The sequence below is a fragment of the Poromitra crassiceps genome, assembly GCF_964638095.1.
Source record: "Poromitra crassiceps genome assembly, chromosome: 13".
NCBI classification, from domain to species: domain Eukaryota; kingdom Metazoa; phylum Chordata; class Actinopteri; order Beryciformes; family Melamphaidae; genus Poromitra; species Poromitra crassiceps.
In genome coordinates, this window is record NC_139644.1 from 3,831,309 (window position 1) to 3,849,640 (window position 18,332).

Here is an 18,332-nt window from a genome sequence, read left to right on the forward strand (position 1 = left end):
CTAAGTTTGGACAGTGTGCGGGACTCTCTTTTTACATTTTATGAACGCTTTGTCCCACACACCTGTCTCGGGAAAGAGATGCGCGGAGGTTTCCTTCGCATATAAAGACAAAACATTATGAACTTTGACAGTAATGTCTGTCAGTTGCACTGTAAAAAATAAATAAACTGTATTCAAATTCTTCAGCCCAACTTGAGCTCACTGCTCTTCTTGGTTTCTGCCCCCTCATCCATTAACAGATTTTTAACTTAATTACAATTTTGGCTTCCCACAATTATGAAAACAAGATAATCAAGATAAAACAATGATTTCTTTCTACATATTATTTATTTTAGTTAGCCTTTTTATTTATCTATCTACTTTTCTTTACTTTAGAAATACATTATTAATGTATTTCTTTGTTTTTCAGTTCAAATATATTTAAATTTCAAAGAAAACCAGAGAAGATTTTTTCCAAGTTCAATAAATGCATAATGTTATCAGAGTCAATGAGTAATTGCGTTAAATAATCGCCATCTCAATATCAGTCGAAATAATCGTGATGATGATTTTTGCCATAATGTGTGTAGAAGGTGATCTGTGTGTGTTTTTTCATACCGTGTTACACTGTTGTCTACTCGGCGCGCGCGTGCGTGCGTGCGTGTGCGTGCGTGCGTGTGTGTGTGTGTAGTTAGTACCACAGAAGTGCTCCTCAGCAATTGGTCATCAGCCTTCTGGGGGCTTGGGGAAACCACTTGGCTGGGCTTGGCTGGACATTCGAGGGGCTGCTGAGAAGATAGATTTGACAGGTTAGGCCTTTAGGTAGCAGTCTTATCCAGAGAGACCTGCAATCATTGCAACAGCTTCAATTATGATCAATCTAAACATTGCATCATCTACATCAGTGGTTCTCAACCTGGGAGTCGTGACCCCCCGGGGGGTCGCAAGATTATTTTGGGGGGGTCGCGGGGTGGCTGCCCAAAAAAGCAAAAAAAAGATAATAATAATAATGATAATTAAAGATTTATTTTTCCATTATAACGCCCGTGCAAATGATATAGGGTAGTCATATAATCAATTTGAGTGAGATAGTGAAATGAGTGTGTGAATGCATCGTGGAGCCAGAAGTCATCTTGTGTGGCAGACTGACCCTGGTGCTCAACAGGTGCAGCTAATTAACTACTATGCCTAACAGGCTCTAAACACGGTGCACGCCTGCACGGTGGGGGTCGCGGACCCCAAACATATTGTTTTGGGGGGTCCCGGCTCAAAAAGGTTGAGAACCACTGATCTACATTATGAGATACATTGAGCACAAAACTATCAAAATTAAAAAAAAAAAAAAAAAGCGTAGAAAAGAAACATGGATGTAGATTTTAACTATTACTGTACAAATTCAAAGTGGTATAAGAGCGATCTTCTAAAGAAACTGCAAGACTGTTGTTTCCTTGATCTTCAATTTGTATTCTTGCACAAAATATATTCAAGCGCTTTCAATGAGTCAATTATGTTCATTTCCAAAAACTGTCAGCCCACCCCAAGTGTGTGGGAACCCTGTGTACTACACAGATAGGCAATGGCACATACAGTTGACCTGACGTCGTACCCAAGTTTATTAGATCCAATGTCGCACAGTGTGGCCTCCAATAAACGTATAAGATTGCTATGTATACAATCTCACAGTCTGTCGGCGACTTAAGCAGCACATGATATTTCACCATGACTATGACTATGAATGCCAGTGCGTACCTGTATTCGCTCCTGGACCACCTCTTCACGTCTGCTCTGTTGGTCTGGTCTGCTGTAGGGGTGTCGTCTGCTGGGTTTGCGGACACAAATCCTTCGCCTGATGGGCGAGGGTGAGGGTAAGGGCTGGGGGTGCTCTTTGGGTGTGGAGCAGAGGAGGGGCTTTGGGCTGTAGGTTCCCATGCTGTGGTCATTGAGAGAAAGAAGGAGGAAGAGGAAGAGAGCTGATGTTATAAGATACTGAGAACATCTATGTAGCACACACTATTCACCTACTTCAGTGATTCCCAAACCGTGGTAAGCGAGGGTCCAACTGGTGGTATGCAAGAGCCTTGCTGACTGCTTTCAGCCAATCGGCAAATAATATGTTTGTCTGTTGTGTGTAGCATCAATTTTGCGCTCGCTAAATGTTGTGTTGGTTATTTGCAGTCTGATAGCTGTAGCCTACCCAGCTCCAGAGCACGACTCTGGCATCTGGTGCTGTGTGCACGTGAATGTGTCTGTCAGCGTGTGTGTGTGTTTGTGTGTGTGCGTTTTCAAATCAAAGTGAAACGCCAGAGGGGTGGGAGTACTTCACTGTCTTGGTGATATGCAGTTTGCAGTGACATGTCAAGATGAGGTCATTGACTACAAGCTCCACATTTAACACATCAAATCTCATCAGCCATTTGAAAAGCAGATATGAAACCATCACATTGTGATGCATTCAAGTTGCATTCATGGTGTGTTGAATGTACCATTCAGGCTAGGACATTTCCAGTGTTTGTCAAGCAAACTACAGCATAGCTATAAGATATATATATATTTTTTAAAGGTTATCGGCCAAATTGTTTGTTTTTTTACTTCATATTGCAAACATACGTTATTTTAGACATCTATATCGACCCAGAATTTCACAATCAGTGCATGTTGTTATTTAGCCTTTCTGATGGCATGTCATCAGTGAATTTTATTTTGCAAAAAAGAAAAAGAAAAAAAAGTTGGTATCCACAATGCTAAGTGGTACATGGGAAATTCGGTTACACAGTGGTATGTGGTCTCAAAAGTTTGGGAACCTCTGAGTGACCTAGTTGATAGGTGGACTAACAGATTGACTGGCTGAGTGCTTACGCAGAGTTTATTTACCTTTCAGGTTCAACTAAATACCCATCACCAGGACTCTGACAGACACGCCAAATATTTTCGAGCTGACGTCTGTCAGCTGACGTCCAGATGACGACATCCCTCTTCTTGCTGAAACACAGACAGACACACAGATCACTTCAGAAACATATCAAACAGACAACACAACTACCTGCAAGCAAATTAGTGCCACAAAGCGGTGTAGATGCTGCCTGGCACACCTGTATCCTTTCATTAATGCATCCTGTGCATGCCTGCAGCTTGTTCATACAGACCTGGTTGTCTTGTCCTCCTGAGTGGGGAGGAGACGTGCTTGTCTTCTCTTCTTCGGAGGAGGACACACCTCACTCATCACTGTGGCCTTTCTCTTGGCTGGCACCGCTGCTCTGTGACTGGCAACAATAGAGACACACAGGTATTCTTATTAGTGGGAATAACATGATGAAAACCAGGACGTGTGTATCACTGTTCATACTAGAATTAGAGTTCCTACACATGTTCAATACAAAAAAAATCCATACTTCTTCCAGACTTGATTTGTTTTGAAGATTTTGTCTGGTGTTAAATATGATTTACAGATAAATATCTTGCCCCTGCTAACTAGATCACATCACTGCATAGATGAAGATTGCTTTTCATTGTTGTTGTTTTTTATGTGAGATTATGCAAGGTTGCTACTTCCATTTTAAAATAACAAACATTTTCCCCAGACCCTACTGTATTATGTTTTTGACTGGATTTGATTTTGGTCGGCATTTGATAAATAATGCATGCTGAACCCCTTTTCCTGATTTCTGAATCCAAGTACCCCCTTGACCAAACTACCAATTTTTTGCTTAGTGAACTGCAAGAGAAAACTGCAGCATAGGATGCAATGAACGAATGATAACCCACCTTTTGAAGAATATCACATTTACAAAATAAGAAATTGGGTGGAAGAGTTGCAATTAGTCACTCATTTTATGTTAATGTTTCATTTATTTTCATGATTTATTCTTACATTTTTCCATTTTCCCCTTTCTCTCAAGTACCCCCTGTAGTACCTCCACGTACCCCTAGGGGTACGCGTACCCCACTTTGGGAACCACTGCTCTATCTGAATCATTTATATATTATGTCGATGATCTGAATAATATTCTTCTGCTTCACATCAACAACAAAGCATTTTCGTTGCCACCGACGATGGAATATGATCATACTTGGTCGCAACCACCATAAATCGCTCATAACGTTAGCGTTATAAACTGACCTCAAGTCACTGTGCATCGACGCTAGGACGTTACCTACCCGAGCCAGATTTCCCAAATGCCTCCCTGCGTTTTTCTGAGGAAATCCATGGGGGATCAGTGTACCACGCAGATACCGTGCGTTTGGTCTTCATTTTAAGAAACAACAGTAGCGGTGTTCACTACTAACGCTACGTTAGCATTACATCAAGTCACTGTGCGACGACGCTACTGGTACTAATGTCAAGTAACCTACCTGAGCAGTTTTTCTGGGGAAATCCATGGAGGATCCGTGTACCACGGAGATATCAGGTTCTTCATAACGGTAGTTGATTACCAGTCCCCAGTTATAAAGAAATGCACGATATAACTCCGAGTCCTCACGTTGAATCGCTGCGCTCCGGCGTAAAAGAACTCTCGGGTCTGGCGTCGAGACTAGTCTGACTGCACCGTAGTTCAGAGGAGCTGAACTGAAGTTGAACTGAGCGAGTTCAGTTTATATACAACGTCACCAACCAATTGGCGACCCCGACACTTCTTGGACACCTGCACGCCCGGCATAACCTCACGTTACGTTTGAAATATGGAATTTCATGTTGTGATTGCTGATTGGTCGAAGACAGAGGCCGTTACCTTGAAGTGGGCGTGCCTTGTAGCAGGGGGCGTAGGCTTTTTTTTTAAGGATGAGAGATACTTAGGCTACGAAAAATAAAATTATCGCGAGTTACTTCTTTTCCCATCGTTCTCTTTGCATCCCATGTACATATTAATGAATTTTAATTTTAAATTTAAAACTCCGTGGCGTTGGTAACAAATTATGCTTTATGCTGAAGGTCATGTGACCAAACCGGAAAGCGAGACACTCGACTTCCGCTGCCTCGATGTAAACAGTGAAATGACGCGTGATTTCGAATCGCACATAGGGCAAAAACCACGCCCTGTGCCCGCCTACGCAGCAGTCAAGCGCCGGGATTGGCCAGGAGCAAGTCTTTTGTCTTCTTTTGACAGCTGGAATCTCCCACACCACAAACACTGGAGGGCACGCAGCCCAGCGATTTCATCAACCAACGCAATTTCTCTTGATAGCAGACATTGAAATGAATTATTAACAACAAACAATGGGAGGAAGAGAGGAAGAGAGGAAGGGACGGTGGTTTCAAAGGAAAGTGGGGGTGATGAGAAGCGCAGGAAGGAACAGGAGAGAGGAGACAATTATGGAGACTCAGGATTGGACACACTGGATTAAACACTGGATTAAACAGTTCACTATTCATTATAGGAAAGCATAAATACAGGTAGATGTGAGTGTGGGCAAGAAGAAACAATTGAACATGTAATGATACACTGTCAGAAATATGAATCAGAAAGAAGGCAGCTGGTGCAGGACCTCAGAGAGGTCAAAGTAAACTTTGAATTGGTGGATATTTTGCAAAAGAGCTCAGGGGATAACTGTTATCGACTCATATTTCAGTAGAATTAGAACAACAAATTTGATTGACAGTACAGGGCCGGTTCTAGAACAAGATGACTAGGGGTGCATCCTAGATAGGACAAAGGCCAAAGGCCGGGCCAAACTTAGACATGTTATTTTACTAAAAATTTGACCATCATTTCAAGTAGAATGATACCACCCAAGCAAAAATATTTCAAGTGTTTCAAGTGCTTTACTGAAATATTTGGACCATAAAATGATAATACAATTATCTCAACCTTAAAAGGTTAAATATAGGTGCCAAAAAGCCATAAAATCACATCAAAGAACAAAGAAAAACAACAACTATAATTCAAGTTTAAACAGTAAGTGTGCAGCTGCAGCATTTTTTTTTTTTTTTTTTTACTTTTCAACTGAGCATGCAGACAATTAAAATAAGGGTGCAATGCATGCTTTTGCACCCCCGTAGAACCGGGCCAGTATATGAGGATATTATTGTAGGTGTGTGTATATATATAGATATGTATCTATCTATATGTATATATATTTGTTTCTTTCTTTAATTTTCTTTTTTTATAAATACTAAATAGTAGAGTAATAGATTCTGATCCACACTCCATACCAATTGGTGGCGGTAATGCACCAATTCGTTGTTTTCCAACCGCCAATAAACCTTAAAGAAGAAGAAGAAGAAGACGACGACAGCACAGCTCACAGCTCACAACCGATTGGTCTGTAGCTATTTCCTGTTATTGGGAAGGAGGAACTGTAAGAGAGAAAACGGCCTTTTATAAAAAATAAAAACAAGAAACAGCTTACATTTGGTAAGATTTGAATCATGTAGATAACAATATGAATACTATATGACAAGCGTTTTTGGTTGACATATTTCAGAATGTGTTCTGATGAGATACTATCTCTACTTTTGCCTGTAGGCTGGATTCTTCTGATTGTTTTGATAACGCGAGTTGGCTGGCTAACTGTTAGCTCGCTAGGTCTTCAAGATGGTTGATGATGAGAAAACATTTACATTTTGAAATCAGCCCGTCTTTTTCTTTCAATGTGAGAGGAACTGTAAAATCTACTTCGCTAAACGTCACTGAAAACAATGCAGTAGCATGCTTCACGTGACGCCTGTCATCTTTGTTTTGTTTTTGTCATTGGCATTTCACAATCTTGCGAGTGCTTTTATGTTAGTCTACAGTTACACTACAGGGTGGCCAACTTTGGCTGGAGTGAGATGTTGATGGTATGGCACATACGTACGCGGGGCGCACTCTTTAAAAAAGGATGCAACACCTCTGATGAAGTATTGGGTTTAGCCAACATTCAATAAAGGCCTTTTAACTTCTAGTATATATATATATATATATATATCTAGTATAGTCATGATAAGGAGGTGGGATTTTGTTTTTCAATGTTTTTTGCACTCGAAAATATCTAACTGAGATTCTGTCGCTGTAAGTATTTCAATAATAATAATAATAATAATGATGAAATGATAAAAGGCTTTTTAACTTCTGTGGCAATCTGGGAACCCAGACTCTGGGACAGCCCTACCGTTTTCCTCAGCTTCCTGTACAGAGCGCCTCTCCTGCCACCGTCACTTCCTTTTCCGCGTCCTAGCTCCACTGTTTACAGTCTAAATAGCAACTTGCACCATGACTTTACAGTAATTTTCCACTGTTGTTGTAAGACAAGTTGACGTCTTCTATGCAGTGTGTTTATGCCTTAACGTTATTAGTGAATAGCCCAAATGGACGTGGAAAAGGAAAGCGGAAGTGACGGAAAAGCCACCTCACTTCCTTTCCCGCGTCTGTATGAACAGGAAGACAGAAAAAGCACTCAAAATGCTGAGGAAGGCTTGTGCTGAAACGTACGTCCATTGACTGACTGCTGCTACTGAAGGTATTAAAAAAACCCAAAGGATTTATTTTGAGTGCTGGTTTTTCTGTCTTCCTGTATATTGTTTGCACCTTGCACCGTAGCTTTTGAAACTGTTTTTGAGAGTGCTCACTTGTCGTGACTAGTAGTCACTGACTTTTTGCTTGCGTCTGTATGAACCCTGTCTTAAATCAGTCTCTTATGCCCTCTCTCTCTGTTCCCAGGCGAGCAGTAGGATGGCTGGGGGAAGTGTGAGCAGTGAGGAGGAGAGGAGTCTGCGTGAGTGTGAGCAGTACGTTCAGAGACACAACGTGCAGCAGCTGCTGAAGGACTGCATCGTGCAGCTGTGCACGGCACGACCCGAGCGCCCCATGGCCTTCCTCAGGGAGCACTTCACCAGGCTGGAGAAGGTGGGCGCCCCCCCTGTGGACGGGCCAGAAAGGGCTTTGAAAAAGTCTCTTTCTGGGCTGTTTCCTGCTATAAAATGAGCCTTCAGCAGTGTCATGATGCACTAGTTTGTGTCTTAGTAAAATGCATCGTACAATGTGTTTATATGTTTCACCAAGGTCAAACAAAGAGTTTTCAAGACCTTTTTAAATTCCAGTAAGTGAAATATAAGATGTATCGAATCTTGCCACTAAAATGAATGTGAGAATAGGGGGCGGCGGACTACTATCAGAGAATGATGTCTCACTGGAAATCCAGTAAATAATTGTAGACTAATACAGTATGCTTCCACTGCTACTGTACATGCCGCTTCTTTTCACCTGAAAGCGCAGAGTTTCACCGACAGGACATAGCATGTGGGAGGATTATGCTATTCCCCCCCAGTTCCCCGACCAACCAGATGAGGCTCTAGTGCAGCGACCAGGACACATATCCTTAACCTGCGACCCTCATGTTGGTAGGCAGGGAATCTACTGCTGCACTACCACTAGACACCTACACACCTACACACCTACACTACACTACTGCTGCACTACCTGCTAGACACCTACACACCTACACTACACTACTGCTGCACTACCCACTAGACACCTACACACCTACACTACACTACTGCTGCACTACCCGGACGCCCCAATATTGAAGTACCGTTGAGCCCTTGAATATAAGAATGAATGAATGAATTTATTTGGTGATAAGATCAAAGGAGCAAGGAGAAGTGGACAAGTACCAAATATCAAACATATAAGTTAAGAACAAACATCACAGGAAATCACAGAGGATAAAAACACAAAAGAGCCCTAGGGCTTATTTCCATTGTGGTCCCCACATGTAATAAAAAACAAATTGTTAGTAACAAAACATAGAACACTGATTAAAACAGAAAATGTACAATGCAGCAGCAGTAGTTAAAACGAGTGCAGTTCCAATAACTTGCATTAAAATAAATTAATACAAGATTAACTCATTGAGTGCCAAGGACGAGTATAGTCGTCAATTCGAATAGTAACGTAGAGTGCCAAAGACGACTAAAGTCGTCAATTGCGTTTTTTGATGGTGGGACGTGGATCAAAGCCTCGTGCATCTCCTGTAAAAATATTGTAGCTATTGAAGGTGTATAACCTATTTTACGGACCCATTAGGTGGCGACAGTGCTCTCCAGATTAGAGAAAGTTGAGGAAAAAAAGCAGAAAAAGCCCTGTGATGAAAGAGAAACCGATGCATGAGCCAGAGCGGCACAGATTGCTCTGGCTGCCTGGAGCCAACGTTAGCTGCGAACAGCAGTCAATCCGCTCCCACAAATGTCTCTGTCTCTGCTGCATAGTTTCTCCACACGATTAGCCGCCAGAAAATAAAACCAAAGCCAAACCATTCTCATGAGAATGGTTTGGCTTTTCAGTGTCGCGCTGGGAGCCGGCGCACAAGGCTGAGCGCTCCGAAAATAGACTGGGTGCAGCGCACTTTGAAACGCGCAGCAGAAAGCCTATAATCGGACGCAGCTTCATCCCAGCTCACAACCGAAACCCCAGAAACGCAGACGAACGCGAGCCCGATCCAGACTCCCCCGACGAGCGGCCGCCATCCGAACGTGGATCCGTAAGGCAGCAGAGCCTGCCATAGCAGGCAGCAGAGACTCGCCTGACACACGCAGCAGCCAGCACAGCGAGCAGAGCCACCAGAGACACTCCCACAGAGGAGGAGTTTGGAGTTGAGGGGGGTGTGGGTGCTGTTTATTGAAGGAAATTACTGTTCAGATGTTTCAGGTTAGAAAATATTAGCTTCAGAGTCAGTGAATGTGCTTGAAATGCTTCATTTCACAAAAGGCTGAATATCTCAGGTTCTAATTTGAAACGCCTGTTTTTGCTGAAAACAACCTATTTTCTCCGGCTCATAACTAAAGAACGGAAAATGGTATCAATAAACTTTTTTTTGCTGATGATACAATAGAGTCTCCTCGTTCTTTGTGCGTGTTCGGTGTTTACATAGTAATATCACACAATATTCTGTGGGCCTCGAGAAATCACTGAAAACGCTCTGAAACTCTGGCACTGGGAGCGTCCGTTCTCCAAAAGTGGCTGGCACTCAATGAGTTAAAAGAAACATAGCAGCAGGGGGGTGAACCAATCAGTAAAAAAAAAACTATAAAAACAACTATAAAACTAATAAAATAATAAAATTAAAGAACTTAAATTGATAAGAACTGAAGGCTGATGGGCTTACTGGACAGAGCATGACTCAAACTGGTTAACAAGCTAAATGTTTGGTCACTCACACAGTGGCGTTTTGAGCCCGGTGAAGTGGTTACATCTTGAATGTTATACGTTATGTTCTTCTCAGTTCTTACCATTCTTACATGTATGATCGCTGCATGTCAGTTGAATTGTTATGACAGGAAATGGTGGTTGTTCTTGCCTCCGCCCAGGAGGAGGCGCTGCAGATGGTGCTGCAGCAGAAGGCCAGCAGCTCGCGGGCAGACTCCCGTGAGGACGAGGTGTCCCCCCCGCTCAACCCCGTGGTGCGTGGCCGCCGCCGCAGAGGGGCCATCAGCGCTGAGGTGTACACCGAGGAGGACGCTGCCTCCTACGTCAGAAAGGTCAGGGGTCAAGCCTCACGTGGCCCAGGCACCCACAAACTGTTCACCAGTTCAACAATTATATACAGGCTTTTTCCTGGCTTAGCCCCATTACGTTTCCCTCACCCACCATGGCCTTTGGCTCTGGGACTCTGTCACATCATGTTATATAGCAGTAATACTCAACCTGAGGCTCTAGAGCCACACGCGGGCGGCTCTTTTAGGGGTCGTTGTGGCTCTTTTGAGTCCGACTAAAAACAACAACAACATTGCCAGCAGAATTGATCAATATTTCAATTCATACTAATTCTAAAGTCACATCAATTTATTACGTTCCAACCCCTCACTGAACAACCAATCACAATTGATCTCAGGGCTCACACTGTTTGCAGGTGTGCGAGACAAGTGCAAACTCTGTCACACTGGGAAAACTAGCTTAGCATGAACCTAAAATGGCTAAAGAATGTAAGAAACAAATACGAAGAGAAACATCGAACATTTAAGACTGGGAACTTGAGTTTTTCTTCGTGTGCCTGGGTTCGGGAAAATGCATGTCTGCTCTGTGTTAACGTCATTCTTTCACAATTGAAAAGGAGCAATTTGCAGCGCCATCATGAAACAAAGCACCCAAGGTTCAGTAGCGACTTCCTGAAAGGTGGAGAGTTGAGAGCTGAAGAACAGGCGAGACTCAAACAACTGAACCCAACTGGTTTCAGGGAGGAGACGTTTTTTTTGGATTGTGGCTTTTGCAAAAATATTCTTGTGTCAATGTGGCTCCTGAGTAGAGCGAGGTTGTACCACTGTTCTATAGTAACTAGAGCTGCAACGATTAATCCATTATGAAGCCCTAATAGTAACGTAACACCAGAATCTAAACAAGCATTTTTCACCCAAGGTCATCCCCAAAGACTACAAGTCCATGGCTGCCTTGTCCAAAGCCATAGAGAGGAACGTGCTCTTTGCCCACCTGGATGACAATGAGAGGAGGTAACTGATCAGTCACAGTCCAGTAGCTTGCTAATAACCCTTGTCAGATATTTGTCACACTAATCATCTCGTTTTCTGCTTCTCCAGTGATATTTTTGATGCCATGTTTTCTGTCAACTACATTGCCGGGGAGACGGTCATCCAACAGGGTGTGTTGTGTTCAGTACTTATTACATCCGGTGTCTGTGGACATTTGTGTTTGTGTGTGTTTTCCACGTGCTCGTCCACCAACATGTCATTGCAGCCGTTTAAAGGAACACTCCGCCCATTTTCAACCAGCTTTGTATCATTACAAAATCAGTAGTACTGAAAAGTGCAAACAGTTTAGCAGGCATTCATTTAGTTTGAGTCAAGTAGTCGACCAGCAATGGCATTTGTGCATGAATGACATCCCTGCTCCACAATTTAACTCAAATCAACTCTCAATAATGTTCACACTTTTCTGATACTACTGATTTTTTAATGATACAAAGCTGGCTGGAAATCGGCAGAGCGTTCCTTTAAGGTGGAGCCATAAAACGGGGGGGTTAACTTCTTCTCTTGTGGTTAACTGCTCTTGTGGTTAACTGCTCTTGTGGTTAACTGCTCTTGTGGTTAACTGCCTTGCTCTTGTGGCTTGTTTCAGGTGCTGAAGGAGACAACTTCTACGTTATTGATCAAGGAGAGATGGATGTAAGACCTTTGTTCTGTTTTTGTGTGATTTTGAAATAGGGCTACACCATATGCAAAACAAAACAACAAAATCATATTGTAATTATATTGACAGATATTGCAAATGTGATATGAATCACCATTTGAGTTGGAATGGTCATTTTTGGTAATTTCATTTTCACTGAAATCATATAAAAATGGTGTGATTTTTACTGGCGTCTGTACCAAATACGCATGTTCCCTTATGTCTGGAGAATATGATTTGTAGGCCGGGGCATCTCTGATGTGGATATTGCACTTGGCCATATTGTGATTTTGATCACTTGTGCATTGTGTCATTGCAAACCTGGCCAATGAATGACAATGGATTCCCTCTCCCTCCCTGCAGGTGTATGTGAACAGCGAGTTGGTGACCACTATTGGCGAGGGAGGCAGTTTCGGGGAGCTGGCACTGATCTACGGGACGCCCCGTGCCGCCTCAGTCCGAGCCAAGTCCAACGTGAAGCTGTGGGGCATCGACAGAGACAGCTACAGGAGAATACTGATGGTGAGATCTGTTTGACCACAGTGTATTGATACAAGTGCTGGCTATCAAAAGCATGTTAGTACCAAGTTTCAGTTTTACAGCATGAAAAGGGAAAGTGAAACCTCTGAATGTTGTATGGTCTCAATACGATCTTGAGTCTTGTCCTGATCTAAATACATTTTGGTTACAGTAAGGGTCACTAAATTAAGAGTTAGTTAATGCTTAGTCTCGCTGGCCAGCCTCCCCTCCCTTCCGTGAGAGTCGTCTGGCTGCACGGAAACAGGCTGCTGGGATAAGCCCTCCCCTGCTCTACAGCTGCTCTCCCATTGGAGCAACTGTTTCAGTTGCTGCCGGATGTCCGCTCCCAGCTTATTACAAGCTCTGTCATTGGCTCCGACCATGTCAATCAGAGCAGCTTCCGCTCCCTCCTCCCTGTGTGTCGCTGTAAATAGTGCCCTGCCGCCTCAGTGAAAACAACAACGCTAACTAGCTAGCAAGCTAATGGCAGAACCCTACACGCTACTCATTGCTACATGCTGAAAGAAAAATTCACAAACGCAATCTTGTGTGTGTGTATGTATTGAGAAACCTGGTAATAGTAATTTCGTTATGTTTTACTTGAGATGCCTGAATTATTTCATGTTACAGGGGTGCTTTATTTTGAAACTGCATGAAGGAAGTATCTGCCCTATGCAGGGAAGTAGCTTAACTACGAAAATATAGTGTCTTGCAAGATGGACTGAAAAGTCCACTGTTTATCTCCCTTTCTGCTGCAGCATTTTGAAGAAATAAATGTTCAGTTTGAACAACACCCGTTCTGATCATTATAGAGCAAGATGATCACTTCCACTACACAACACTGTATTTATATAGGCTACGTTACAGATTTGCGGGAATGGGAGGAATCTCGCACTTGTACTGATGTCCAGCATGACTGGTGACCGAGGCAAACGTGAGTTGCCCAGTTAAAAAATGCCAAACTGGCCCGTGTGGAGAGTTCATTTTAGAAGGGGCGTTACCAAACTGCGGGGCATCCACCACGCTGTCTATTTGACCGTGGTATTCCTGCTCTGGATGATGCCCTAGGCGACACTTAGTGCCCTACGCTCAGCGCGTTGTGCGTGTGTAGGGAGCGCTTTCTGTAATAAAACATCTAAAAGCAAAAATCTTATCAGACAGTCTGTGGTCTAATTTGTGACAGTTTAAAAATATTTGAGAACCAGTGACTTAGGGTTAGTTAAGGGTTAGGGCTAGTTAATGTTAATGTGAGATGTTGGATTCATACAATCACTTTAGCTGAAAAGTGATTAATGACCTCAGTTCTGAAATCTTTTCCTCACCCCCCCCCCCATGACCCCCCCCCCCCCCTGATCTTTTAGGGGAGTACTTTGAGAAAGCGCAAAATGTACGAGGAGTTTCTCAGCAAGGTGTCCATTTTAGGTGAGGAATTCCTTGATGATTTGAATGATTTTGAAAACTGCAGCCCAATAACTAAACAACTTGTCTGCCATTATTTTCATAACCGCTATATGGTTAAGATGTATATGACATGGTAATACCGCAATGCTTTTAATGTTTGTAATGGTTTGTTTTCTATGTAGTCCACAACACATTGACTACACACAAGCAGCTGAATTCATTTTTGAAGACAGATAGTGATATCTTTTTGGATTGAAGCTGCCACAAGCTGATATTTAAACGGAGTATGATCCATGAACAGAGTCTCTGGATAAGTGGGAGCGCCTCACGGTGGCCGACTCCTTGGAGACGGTGCATTTTGAGGACGGCCAGAAGATCGTGGTGCAGGGAGAGCCTGGAGACGAGTTCTTCATCATCCTGGAGGTACAGTACACTACGCACCAATCGCACCATAAGGCCGTTTCTTTTATTTTATTTTTTGCTGAAAAAGCTGAAAAAAAATTCACAAATGCAATCTTGTGTGTGTATGTATTGAAAAACCTGGTAATAGTAATTTCGTGATGTTTTACTTGAGATGCCTGAATTATTTCATGTTACAGGGGCTTTATTTGCTTTATTTTGAAACTGCATGAAGGAAGTATCTGTACGTTTATGTTTAAAAAAAACGCTTTGCTTCAGAAGTCCTAGAAGTGGCCTCATTTGTGAAGATTATCTTGCTGAACACAAAGTTCAATGTTTAATAAACTTTTGTTAACACATTCACTGCCAACAGTTTTTTTTTTTACTGTAGGTAGCTTCTGCCAAGGTTTTTTTTTAGGATTCTGGCTCATCTTTCAAGAGCCGAGGATTATTTTCTGCTAGGATTTTGTGAACACAAAATATCTCAAAAGAACTAATAGAATGTGTGCTTTCTCTGTCTAAAAGAGTTAGTTATGTAGGCATTAGCAGTTGAATACAGCATGGTTTCAGAGATTTTCAGAGAGTTTTGAGATAAATGGATTTTTAGAACCACCTCACATGCCTGTGATTATGGGTGCCCTTGGGCAAGTGTGTATACTGTATTGTGTTTGTGTGTGTGTGTGTGTGCGTGTGCGTGCGTGCGTGCGTGCGTGATTCGATAGAACAGGCAGAACAGTCACTTTAACCATTTATTTTTGGCATCAGTCAGACATCTAAACAATATCGTTCTGAACAGTAATTTCCTCCATAACAGCACCCGCACCCCCCTCTCCTTCAAACTCCTCCCTCCGTAGGTGTGTCTCTGGTGGCTTTGCAGTGTTTGTCACAGGCGAGTTTCTGCTGCCTGTCTGTCTGTGCTGCTGCTGCTGGCGCGGCCGCTCGTCGGGCGAGTCTGGATTAGACTGTAAAATCGGGCTCGTTCGTTTCTGGGTTTTCGGTTGTGAGCTTTGATGAAGCTGCGTGCGATTCTGGGCTTTCTGCTGGTGTTTCAAAGTGTGTTGCACCCATAATCTATTATGCAAATTTGCAATCCCCCACCGCCAGCTCCCAGCGCGAAAGCGAAAGCGTTTTCGCCAATCCATTTTCATGAGAATGGCTTCCTCACGCTGCTGTTTTTTCTTGGCTTTCTCTCGTCTGGAGAGCACTGTCGCCACTTAGTGGGTCGGTGGAATGGGTTGTACACGTTCAGTGGCTCCCATATTTTTATAGGAGACGTAGGGGGCTTGGATCCACGTCCCACCGTCATTTTTTTTTTTTTTTTTTTGACGAGATAACTCGTCCACGGCAGTCAAGCGTTGGTTTCTGCTTGACGAGTTAACTCGTCCACGGCAGTGAACGTGTTAACCACAGACCTTATTCCAAGCATCTAACCAAAATCCCCATACAAAAATCCCCTTTGACTTTTAGACGAGGGAACCAGAAGTGCACTGACTTCTGGGTTGGCCTACAAAAATGTGTCATCCCTGCGGTATTCTATAAAGGAGAAAGTAGCTGTTGATTTCTGGGATATGTAGTTGAAGGCATCTCTCCTGTGTTGTCCAGGGGTCGGCGGCGGTGCTTCAGAGGCGGTCAGAGAACGAGGAGTTTGTGGAGGTTGGCAGACTTGGACCCTCTGATTACTTTGGTGAGTCAACCAAACCATGTGACCAACTTATAACTGTTTTGTCCACTGGCCATTTGGCTAGTGAATGTTCAAATTTGACCAGCCACTCTATAGATTTTTTTTTTTTTTTAGGAAACTACCAGCCACTTTCATATTTAACCAACATTTGGCTGGTGACTGGTGCTAATTTTGGACCCTGCAACTGTCATACATATTTTTTCCCTTTCTTTTTTGAATCAAGTTTGTCCAACAGTCCAATATAGCAATATAGCATGCTGCTCTTTCCTCCCTGTGTCCTGTGCTGTAGGTGAGATCGCCCTGCTGATGAAGAGGCCCCGGGCAGCCACCGTGCTCTCCCGCGGGCCCCTCAAGTGCGTCAAGCTGGACCGGCCTCGCTTCGAGCGCGTCCTGGGGCCGTGCTCTGACATCCTGAAGAGAAACATCCAGCAGTACAACAGCTTCGTCTCCCTCTCTGTCTGACTCTCTGTCTAACCCTAACCCTCTCTGTCTGACTCTCTGTCTAACCCTAACCCTCTCTGTCTGACTCTCTTCTGCTGCACCGCAGGAAGTAGTCCTAAAGCCCGCAAGTTAGCACTTCCTGCTTTTGGTTAGAAATAAGGTTTGTGGTTAACAAAAGTTTATGAAACTGTGATCTTTGTGTTCAGGAAGATAACACAAATCTTCACAAATGAGACTACTTTGATGATTTCTGAAGAATTTTATAAAAATCTCAATTTTTAAACATCACATTTACGCTTCAAGTCATAAAGGTGGTCCTCATTTGTGAAGATTATCTTGCTGAACACAAAGGTCTCAGTTTCATAAACTTTTACCACAGACCTTATTTCAGACAATTGACCAAAATCCCCAGATAAAAACACCATTGACTTCCAGATGAGCGCCATGCTAACTTCCGGGTGGGCCTACAAAAAGACGTTAGCCCTGCGGTACTCTATTTCTCTTATGTCTCTTTAGCCCATGGCACACCAGTCGAGCAGGATCTTGTTGGATAATGTTTGATTGATGTGCCATGGGCTTTTAACCACACCCACGTGCCCACTCAAGATCACTTAATTACTTCTGTTACATTTCTCTCTTTTTTTGGGTGTATGACCAAATACAGTGGGTTACGGTAGGGTTAGGGTACGTTATATAACAGTGGGTTAGGGTAGGGTTAGGGTACGTTATAAAACAGTGGGTTACGGTAGGGTTAGGGTACGTTATATAACAGTGGGTTAGGGTAGGGTTAGGGTACGTTATAAAACAGTGGGTTACGGTAGGGTTAGGGTACGTTATATAACAGTGGGTTACGGTAGGGTTAGGGTACGTTATATAACAGTGGGTTACGGTAGGGTTAGGGTACGTTAATATAACAGTGGGTTATGGTAGGGTTAGGGTACGTTATATAACAGTGGGTTAGGGTAGGGTTAGGGTACGTTAATATAACAGTGGGTTACGGTAGGGTTAGGGTACGTTATATAACAGTGGGTTACGGTAGGGTTAGGGTACGTTATATAACAGTGGGTTACGGTAGGGTTAGGGTACGTTATATAACAGTGGGTTACGGTAGGGTTAGGGTACGTTATATAACAGTGGGTTACGGTAGGGTTAGGGTACGTTTATATAACAGTGGGTTACGGTAGGGTTAGGGTACGTTATATAACAGTGGGTTACGGTAGGGAAGATGTGGAGAAAACGTTAGTAAAAAATTAGGGATGGGCATGAGTACTCTATTTGGACGTCAGTATTTGTTCAACAGTTCAATGTATAGAGTACTCAAAACTATATATATGATTTTGTGCGCGCGCATTTTTTGTATGGGACTGCTAGCAAAAATGATAGATCTGCACACACTTTGATTGATTGATTTTATTATGGATATAAAAGACAACAAAATCCAAGGGATAAACATGTAAAAGTGAGAACACTTATTTCCAACATGGTCCCTGCTTTTATAAAAACAGGACATACAGTAACACATCAAATCATACAAACAACACCGATCAATCAAGAATAAAAAGAAACGAGAGATAATCAACACAAGTTCAAAGACCATTTCAACGAAAGGCTCAGCACGTTACTCTAGCTTACTCATCAAGAATGTTTTCAGAAGATTCTTAAAACCATTCAGAGAATTCGCTGACTTAATTTCGTTATGGATCTTGTTCCACTCCTCCCCCTCATGTAGAGGAATGTACTTCTCCCCACCTTGCATGGTTACAGGATCTAGCGTTCCAGGCAGAATGGTGAGCTGCAGGCATAAGAGTGAAATGTGAAAG

At 42.9% G+C, this 18,332-nt stretch overlaps 1 protein-coding gene across 1 annotated transcript; it reads left to right on the forward strand.

The window, feature by feature from the left end:
- The first annotated feature begins 6,260 nt into the window (after positions 1-6,260).
- On the forward strand, positions 6,261-17,173 carry LOC310787608 (cAMP-dependent protein kinase type I-alpha regulatory subunit-like). The gene is made up of 11 exons (XM_083649076.1): positions 6,261-6,329; positions 7,614-7,799; positions 10,259-10,429; positions 11,304-11,395; positions 11,483-11,544; positions 12,021-12,067; positions 12,435-12,593; positions 13,952-14,012; positions 14,293-14,414; positions 15,993-16,074; positions 16,361-17,173. The coding sequence occupies exons 2-11, from the start codon at positions 7,626-7,628 to the stop codon at positions 16,531-16,533; spliced, it is 1,143 nt and encodes a 380-aa protein (XP_083505202.1). The 5' UTR covers positions 6,261-6,329; positions 7,614-7,625; the 3' UTR covers positions 16,534-17,173.
- The last annotated feature ends 1,159 nt before the right edge of the window (positions 17,174-18,332 follow it).

Coding starts and splice junctions, on each gene's coding strand:
- LOC310787608 (XM_083649076.1), top strand. CDS start 7,626: ATGGCTGGGGGAAGTGTGAGCAGTGAGGAGGAGAGGAGTCTGCGTGAG. Junction 12,594..13,951: donor GCTACAGGAGAATACTGATG/GTGAGATCTGTT, acceptor CTGATCTTTTAG/GGGAGTACTTTGAGAAAGCG. Junction 14,013..14,292: donor CAGCAAGGTGTCCATTTTAG/GTGAGGAATTCC, acceptor ATCCATGAACAG/AGTCTCTGGATAAGTGGGAG.